The sequence below is a fragment of the Temnothorax curvispinosus genome, unplaced genomic scaffold, assembly GCF_003070985.1.
Source record: "Temnothorax curvispinosus isolate PA1 unplaced genomic scaffold, ASM307098v1 QBEX01002657.1, whole genome shotgun sequence".
Lineage (NCBI taxonomy): Eukaryota > Metazoa > Arthropoda > Insecta > Hymenoptera > Formicidae > Temnothorax > Temnothorax curvispinosus.
Window position 1 is genome coordinate 1 of NW_020212437.1, and position 9,615 is coordinate 9,615.

General features: G+C 45.3%; 1 protein-coding gene and 1 pseudogene across 1 annotated transcript; both read right to left on the reverse strand.

Moving 5' to 3' along the window:
* Positions 1-1,137: 1,137 nt before the first annotated feature.
* On the reverse strand, positions 1,138-3,298 carry LOC112451840. Its single transcript, XM_025011747.1, has 6 exons — positions 3,275-3,298; positions 2,857-3,201; positions 2,056-2,226; positions 1,687-1,893; positions 1,265-1,367; positions 1,138-1,154 (listed from the first exon to the last, which is right to left on the reverse strand). Exons 1-6 carry the CDS (start codon positions 3,296-3,298, stop codon positions 1,138-1,140), a joined length of 867 nt encoding a protein of 288 aa, XP_024867515.1.
* A 2,632-nt stretch (positions 3,299-5,930) lies between these two features.
* Positions 5,931-6,085, reverse strand: LOC112451841 (annotated as a pseudogene).
* Between the last annotated feature and the right edge of the window lie 3,530 nt (positions 6,086-9,615).

Below are 9,615 nucleotides of genomic sequence, written 5' to 3' on the forward strand. Positions count from 1 at the left end.
TAGCAGTTATACAGATCGCAGTTATACAGATCGCTGTTATACAGATAGCTGTTTTAGTTGTTTGATAGCTGTTCAAGAGCTGTTTGATAGCTGTTTTTAGCTGTTCAAGAGCTGTTTTTAGCTGTTTCATAGCGGTTCAAGAGCTGTTTTAGTTGTTTGATAGTAGAGTTCTAGATAATAGAGAAGCGACATTGAAATCGATAGGTGCGATATATCGATAAAGTCGCCATTTTGTTTCTCCATATGGAATAGGAGAAAACGTCAAAGCAGGTTAGAGTCCTAGCTAAAGCAGGTTAGCGTAAAATAACGTGTGAGGTATAATTAATTTGGACGCTCATCCATGTATTGGAATTGGCAAAAAGTAAAACGACGAGGACAACCTATAAAGATAAAAAGAAAAATGTAAGTAAGGAGGATAAGATGTAAATATTTTCTAAGGATATTTATTATTTTAAATATTTTGTTTCTCTTATAGAAAATAATGAATTTATTATTTTATAGTTACAATGGCAAGAAAATGTGTTGCTTTGTCATGCTCAACAACATCAGAGGGGAATATATTTCAACTATTCAAGTTACCGAAGGATCAGGTACTGAAAAAAATATGGAGTAATGAAATTGCAATGTACAAGGCACTAAGAGCAATGATAGTTATTATCTAATGGAAGAAAAGTATCTTTGTGAGGTATGTATTTTTTTAACAGAGTATTAAATTTTAGTTAACACGTTAATCAGCATGGCAAGCTTTGTATTAATTTGACTATTATAAGAAACTAAACTTGTCATAATTAATGTAAATTTTATGTAAGTTCAATATATTTTATATTTCAATATATTTTATATTTCAATATATTTTATGTAAGTTCAATATATTCTGTTCTTCTTTGTAGAGTGCGAAGACTTGGTAAAGGGAATAGTTTTCTCACTTCTTCATATCGCGACGAGCCACATTTCAATTTCAATATTAAGGCCTGCTTCAACGTAGCTGATTCCCACTTTACACCTTGAGAATTCTTTCTCCGGAGTGCCTCTCTTTGATCTTTATTAAAAGTTGTTAATATTCCTTCTTCTCTCTTCTTAATATTTTTCCAAGTATCCAATTGCTTGGACATATTTTTATTGCTGTCACGCAATACTTCATTTTGTCCAAGTATCTTATTCAGAAATTTATCAAGTTCTGTCAAGCGTTTTTTAAGTTGCTCATTTTCTTCCGTTAAAGATGTAATTTTTAAGTCAGTGTTTTGCTCTTTCGTAGTTTGATTACTGATGTCCTTTTTCACTTCCTTTAGCCAATCCAAAAGTGTATCATCTTGTGTCATAGTATGAAAGTGTACAGCACTCTCTTCGCTTTCAGCACTTCTTTTAACCTGAGAAAAATAAACAATTTTGAAAATTATTCCTTCTCTTCATCTACATCCATAAATAATGATTTGTCTCATGTTACACTAGTATAGCAAATCTGAAAGATACCCATGCTATTCTATCTAGTAGATTCATATACTTATGTACGCGTATGTGTACATACATAACGCATACATATTAAATGGAACAAAATAAGCATCTTTCAGACTTGCTTCAGTAGTCAGGTATGGAACAAATCATTGTACAAGAATATATATCACAGTGTTGGTACAGGAATATAAAGGCAAGAACTGAAGTCGTTACAATATTTAAAAAAAAACTCACAGAATTAACAGTTGATGTGCAGACATCTAAACCATTGTATCCGAGCTGTATTGTAGCGGAGCTTGTCTCTGTTTGTAATGGATCTGCTCCAATCTTTTCATTCTCTATTTGAACTATTTCAGGCACATTTCCATCATTGCAGCAGATTGGTCGACATATATATGTGTGATCAATATCACATGACGAACGTAATTTTTTCTTCTTAACCTTTAACATTATGTTAAAAATGTCATAAAATAACAATATTTCATTAATTGACTACAAATATTTTATAAAAAGTTAATTACAAAAATGTTTACAAGTATTCTTAATAAATTGAGAAATATTCGAAAAGTTAAATAAGTAATTTTATTAATATAATAAACTTACAGATAATTGTGCAGCAATATTACTTCTGTCCTGCAATGGCATTGAATATGTATGTTCATTAAATGGCTTCGATGGGAGACTATCGTTAAAAACTGAAGGAATTGCTCCGATTTTCAGTTTCCTCTTACCATCTTCTCTAACACGCTCCCAAGAAAACCTGTCAAAATGCTCCTGAAAAAATATGCATGCTATCAGTAAATAACTTCGCTATATATGTATATGTATATATTTGCTACACTGCAGCTTAGAGAGCACACAAACAATGGATCCTTAGGCTCCCAAGTAGATCCATTAATATTCCTGATACTGTTAATCCATCTAGCTTTCTGTCCTTCATTTCTAGGAAAACGATGAAACATAAGAGTTTCGTTGTTGTTCTCGTCTCCTACTTTCCGTCCCTTACTTTTATAAATATTTGTACATGTTTGTACACAGAACTTTATCCTGAAGAGGAAAAAAGAATGTTTCTCATAAAAAAACAATAAAGTTTAATATTCCTTTCAATAAGTAGAATAATTTATATTTAATAAAGATTTATATACATGAGAGTACTTACGTCATAATTAATAGGAGAATACGCAGGACAGCGACCGGATAGAGCACGTTCCGCTAGAGAAAGCACAGGCCCACGTAGACCTTCTCAAACCATATGATCCTCACCGGGTCTCGTATCTCGAATTGCGCGTGCTCATGACTACATAGTACCGGTCTCGAAAGGCACAGCCAAGGCAGCTGCTTGCGCAGCTGCGGCACGATGTAGTACAGGAGAAAGCCCAGGCAACTCACAATACTCCACAGTACCGGATTGAGCTCCGGTTGCAGAGCGGTGAACACCGTCGTACGATGAATTCCAAAAGACAGGGTGCCGATCACCGCGCACACGATTAGATCGTTCTTCAGTCTGGCGTTCACTGTCGAGCATAACTTCTCCGGCAAAGGATCCACTAGCTCAGTATCTGACATTTGCTCGCCCACCTTGATCTTTACGTCTTTCTTCCTGCCAGACGTCTTGCTCTTGGTCTCCTTGTAACTCGCGGCCACGTTATCAGGCTGCGACGACGACGTGTTTTCTATGATTTTGGCTTCCTTCTCTTCCGTGTACCTGTCTCCTGTCTCTGGTGGCCACAAATTTGTCTTGAGGATGTCCTATATCACGGTAGGATCCGAAGAATCACGGCCTTTCACAGAACCGTAACAGTAATGTCTCGCGTTGTCTCACGTGCAGCAGGCCTCTAACGTGCATTAACCTCACTTATTTAACCATAAGGGAGAAACAAAATGGCGCTGGATCACGTGATTTAGTTAACCAATCAGACCATTCCCTTCAATGTCGCTTCTCTATTATCTAGGACTCTATTTGATAGCTGTTCAAGAGCTGTTTGATAGCTGTTTTTAGCTGTTTCATAGCGGTTCAATAGCTATTTGATAGCTGTTTTTAGCTGTTTGATAGCTGTTTGATAGCTGTTTGATAGCGGTTCAATAGCTGTTTTTAGCTGTTTTTAGCTGTTTCATAGCTGTTTTTAGCTGTTTGATAGCGGTTCAATAGCTGTTTTTAGCTGTTTTATAGCGGTTCAGTAGCTGTTTGATAGCTGTTTCATAGCGGTTCAATACCTGTTTGATAGCTGTTTGATCGCGGTTCAATAGCAGTTTTACAGATCAAATCACCGAAAGTCAATGGCGCGATATCGTTTTCGAGAACATACGTGTCTCGCGGTGACTTCATTGCACACGTGCAAAACTGAACATCGCAGATTTTTCGGAAAGCGCAATTGTATGGATGTTAAGATTATGATGAAATTAGATATGATAAACAAACGATGTGACAATAGTGAGATGTAGAAGGATGAATTTGAAGGTACGCTCAGTAGTCAAGGTCTAGAAGTAAGAGTCGGTTGACATGCTTGATAATGTTCGGACGTGTTTGTCTTGTCAAAAAATTTCAAGTGTCGCGACTGTTTGTACTGTCTGCACTGTGTGATTTTAACAGTAGCACCGTGTATTGCGCCTTTTGAGGCATACAACGTTCTGCAAAATGGATTTCAAAGAATTGCAGTTTGAAGGACATGAAATGGAAGTTGAAGCAAACGTTGAAGAAATGGAAGTGAATAACGAGGAAGAAATAGAAGTTGATGATGAAGCATTATTGTCGGACGATTCGTGTTATCATAGTGAAATGGCTGATGAGGATAATCCGGACGAAATTTTCAGAGTGTTGAATCAAGCAAAAGTGAATATGTTACACCCTCTGACAAAGATGTATTGCATATACCCTTATTTTACTCCAGGACATATGAAGTTTTGTGCGTCAGAATACACGGATTGTTCTCGATGTTATACGCTGTTCGCAGACATGACACATGTCCGTATATCCTCATAGATGGTCTCTTTTGTTCATCTTGTGGAGACCCATTATATCTAATTTCACAGTGTAATCTGTGTCCTATGTGTGTTTTTGTGTAAATTTTAACTGTGTAAATAGCCTGCAGTATTTTAGTGTATACATATTATTGTGTAAATTAAGAGACAATGACCTGAATTCTGAAGGTGACTGACTTAAGAGTTAGGAATTTCTGGTTCAAATCCTGCGGTGGTAAGCAAATTTTCTATGTATAATATAAATTTATTTAAACTCGATCGTGAGCGAGAACGCAAACAGGAGCGAGAGAGACCGCGCGAACGAGAAGACGCGCGCAACCAGGGGACGGGGGAAACATCTACGAGGGAGAGATAACGCGAGCGTGTCGTGTGACGTCACGCGGACTCCGCGGCGCGGTAAAAATCGTGTGTCCCCTTACCCCGCGGCGCCGGAAAACGCGGTTGCCCCCTCCCCTACACCGCGACGCCCGAAAAACGCGGTTCTCTTCTCCCCCTCCCCCGCGGCGCCCAAAACACGCGGTTCCCCCCTCCCCCTTCCCCCGCAACGCCCGAAAAACGCGGTTCCCCCTCCCCCTCCCCCGCGGCGCCCGAAACACGCGGTTCCCCCTCTCCCTCCCCCGCGGTCCCCCCCGCCCGCGGTACCCCCCCGCCCCTCACCTGGCACCCTCTGCGGGTAAGTGGCCCCATTCAAGATGGACTTGGACGCGGCGCGACACCTCGGGATAAGCGGACCCTCCCGAACACCACATTTCCCTGCGGCGGAACCGCGGGATTTGGTGCTGGGCTCTTTCCTGTTCGCTCGCCGCTACTAAGGAAATCCTAGTTAGTTTCTTTTCCTCCGCTTAATAATATGCTTAAATTCAGCGGGTAATCTCGCCTGCTCTGAGGTCGTCAACAAAGAAAAAAAAGCAGCGCGACGAGACGAGACGAGACGAACCGTCGCGTCGATCAGCGGGCAGGATAGGCGTGTTGCGATACACGCACCACGCGGTCGTTCGAGACGAGTACACGACGACGCGTGCCGGTCCTAACCAAGCAAGTGTTTTTACTTTCGTGGACTCGGACACGCGGTCGGCTCGCCCGATACACCGCTTTGTGTGTGATCGGGTGGCGTGGCGTGTCGCTCGGCGGCGCGCACAAAGAGCCCACCACAGCAGCTCCGACAGACGAGGCGTCTCCGGGCGGCGACGGCGGCGGCACCGTACGTCTACGTCGCGAGGACACCGCGATCACGCGCGTTAACCGCTCAGTCAATTATGTCATCCTCCCGTTTCATTTCGGACGACGCCCCCCAAGTGTGTGCGCGGAGACAAACTCGCTCTCTCTCACAGAGAGAGAGGAGGTCTCGCACAGCGAAACTTATACGCGACACTCGTGTGGCGAACGTCCAACGATCGCTCGTACGTCCGTACGCGCGTCGAGGCTTCCGGGCGCGCTTAACCGCGCGCCCGTTTTAGCCGTCGTTACGCGAGGGCGCAAGCAGTATGTCGGTATTAAAACGACCCTCAGCCAGGCGTGGTCCGGGAATTGTATCCGTGGACCGCAATGTGCGTTTGAAATGTCGATGTTCATGTGTCCTGCAGTTCACAAGTTGACGCGCAATTAGCTGCGTTCTTCATCGACCCACAAGCCAAGTGATCCACCGTTCAGGGTAATCGTTTTTGCTTTGCGTTCTTTAACTTCAACGCTTCAACGTACTTCCGTATGCGTCTCGGGTTTTTTTCGGGCCCTTCGATCAGCCTGGCCGCGCGTCCGAGCACGCGCGGACCGCCGCCCCTTTTGACGAGGGCTATATAGGCGGCACAACGAGATGCAAAAGAGAGGAGATTGTCACGCGATAATCGGAACGTCTCTCGCGCGAGGCGAGAGCCGGGGCGGAAGTCTTTGAAAAACCATCGGGCACGAAGAGAGCACTGCGTTCTCTCGGCCCTTCAGCGCGCGCGCGCTTGCACGCGCGCGGCACAGGTTACCACCGGTACGCGCCCAGCTGACGCCCGATCTCGAGAGAGATCGGGGGAATCGCCGAGCGCCTCGCTTCCGTACGATCGCGCGCCTCGCGTCACTTCGCGCGCGCACACAGTCCCAGACGCAACACGACGCCGTGACGTTACAACGGCGGTGTTGTGGCGGTGCGCGCGACGACGATAGAAGGCGTACGAACGCGTGGTGTGAACACGCGTTCGAGACAATCCTCTCGGCATCTTTCGGATGTGGCACAAGGTGCGTTTGTGTCTCTCTGTGTTTAACTTTCAGTCTCCAAACTGGTGGGACCTCCGCAAACGTTAATGATCCTTCCGCAGGTTCACCTACGGAAACCTTGTTACGACTTTTACTTCCTCTAAATGATCAAGTTTGGTCATCTTTCCGGCAACATCGGCAATGCCGACGCATTGCCGCGCACCAGTCCGAAGACCTCACTAAATCATTCAATCGGTAGTAGCGACGGGCGGTGTGTACAAAGGGCAGGGACGTAATCAACGCGAGCTTATGACTCGCGCTTACTGGGAATTCCTCGTTCATGGGGAACAATTGCAAGCCCCAATCCCTAGCACGAAGGAGGTTCAGCGGGTTACCCGGGCCTTTCGGCCAGGGAACACACGCTGATTCCTTCAGTGTAGCGCGCGTGCGGCCCAGAACATCTAAGGGCATCACAGACCTGTTATTGCTCAATCTCGTGCGGCTAGAAGCCGCCTGTCCCTCTAAGAAGATTTGTTTGTACGTTGGTAGTAAAAACCCGCCGGCCGAAGCCGGGGGCCTTCGAGATACCATAAGGTACGCCTATTTAGCAGGCTAGAGTCTCGTTCGTTATCGGAATTAACCAGACAAATCGCTCCACCAACTAAGAACGGCCATGCACCACCACCCACCGAATCAAGAAAGAGCTATCAATCTGTCAATCCTTCCGGTGTCTGGGCCTGGTGAGGTTTCCCGTGTTGAGTCAAATTAAGCCGCAGGCTCCACTCCTGGTGGTGCCCTTCCGTCAATTCCTTTAAGTTTCAGCTTTGCAACCATACTTCCCCCGGAACCCAAAAGCTTTGGTTTCCCGGAAGCTGCCCGCCGAGTCATCGGAGGAACTTCGGCGGATCGCTAGCTGGCATCGTTTATGGTTAGAACTAGGGCGGTATCTGATCACCTTCGAACCTCTAACTTTCGTTCTTGATTAATGAAAACATTTTTAGCAAATGCTTTCGCTTCTGTCCGTCTTGCGACGATCCAAGAATTTCACCTCTAACGTCGCAATACGAATGCCCCCATCTGTCCCTATTAATCATTACCTCGGGGTTCCGAAAACCAACAAAATAGAACCGAGGTCCTATTCCATTATTCCATGCACGCAGTATTCAGGCGAGAATAGCCTGCTTTAAGCCCTCTAATTTGTTCAAAGTAAACGTACCGGCCCGACTCGACACTCAGTAAAGAGCACCGCGACGGGATATTAGTTGGGCCGCCCTTCGCGGGGCTAAGCGTGACGTGGCTGGGCGTGGAGTGTCTGTGTCGCTGGGTGATGCGTCGGGATCGTGTCTGGCCCTTGAGCAGAACCGTCCTGCTAATCGGACGCGATCCTTAATTGTAGCGCTTAAGTCGCGCGAGATCCGCGACCACATCATCCGGGCCACCCGTGGCAAGCGCCGGCTTGCGGTGGGCAATGTGTTCTCGGGGGGCTTTCCCGGTAGCATTTACATAAATGAACTGCTTCCAACACAAACGTACAACTTGTTGCGTCGGGCGCGAGCCAGGGCTAAGCAATTCTCTTATAAGCATGTCTGGACCAGAGATGGTCGCATCTTTGTCCGTAAGGCTCAAGGTCAACCCCCTATTTCTATTGATTCTGAGGCCGATCTTGCGGAGCTTCAGTGATCTGTTGCGGCAGATGTGGATCCTCTTGCTTCGCGTGGTCGCCTCAGCATTGCTTGCTTTAACGCCTGCTCCCTTCCTGCCCACTTGGAGTCAACCCAGGCCTTCATTGCACTGAACTTCTTTCATATTATCTCGATTACTGAAACCTGGCTTCACTCTCACATCTCTGATGATCTAGTTCGTATTCCTGGATATTATTTGTTGCGTGCTGATAGAAATGGCAGGGAGGGAGGGGGTGTCGCTTGCTACATCCACGACTCGCTGCGAGCGCGTGTTCTCGCGTCGTCTCCTCTCGTCTTCTCGAATGAGCCTGAATTTCTTGTTCTGGACATTCGGGGCGATGATTGTGAGCCTCTCTTGTTCACGTCAATGTACCGTAGACCTAAGGGAAAAAACTTCTGTAAATATGTTGATGCTCTCACTACATTCATGCATAACTATAAAAATATTATCATTTCAGGTGATCTTAACTGTAATCTTCTCGCTTCATCTTATGATTCTGATCACCTTAGAGACATGGTCTCACAGTTGTCGCTCAGCATTGTCGATTCGCAATCGACTTTTCACACTCGCTCTTCTGACTCGTGGTTGGACGTTTTTATAGTCGATAGCCTTGATAAAGTTCTATCGTTTCGTAAATCGGATGCGCCTTTCATTAACGGTCACGACCTGATTGAGCTGAAGTACACGTTTGTGGTTCCATCTGCTTCGAATCGTACTTTAGTTCGACGCAGCTACAGGGATTTTGATGGGTCAGGATTCGTCGAGACTCTCACCTCTACGTTGTCCTTATCTTTCGCCGAGGACTTCAGCCATAAGAGTCTTAATGGGCCTGACTTGGATGACATCTTAAATACCTTGACTGACGACTTCACGTCCTGTCTTAATCAGTATGCGCCCATCCGCACTTTTCGTGTTACTCGCCCAGCTGCGCCTTGGCTTACTGACCAACTTGCTCGCAGAATTCAACATCGCAACCGTCTCTATAATACTGCCCGAAAATCGCGAGACATTCTCGAATTTCATATCTATAGGCAATATAGAAATAATTTCACAGACGACTTGAGAAGGGCCAGGGAGCGCTATCACATGGAGAGATTGACTGCTATTTCTGATCCATCCAGGTTATGGCGTGAGCTTGCCAGTCTTGGGCTCATTGAGTCTCCTCTATCTTCTCCGCTCAACTTTTTTTCTCGTGATATTTTAAATGCCCATTATGCCTCCATCTCCAACTGCTTTCCTTCTTGTACACTTTCTCAATTTTCCGACATCATCTCTTCCATAGTACCTGACGCACCACTTTTCAGTTTTTCTCAGATCACCTTT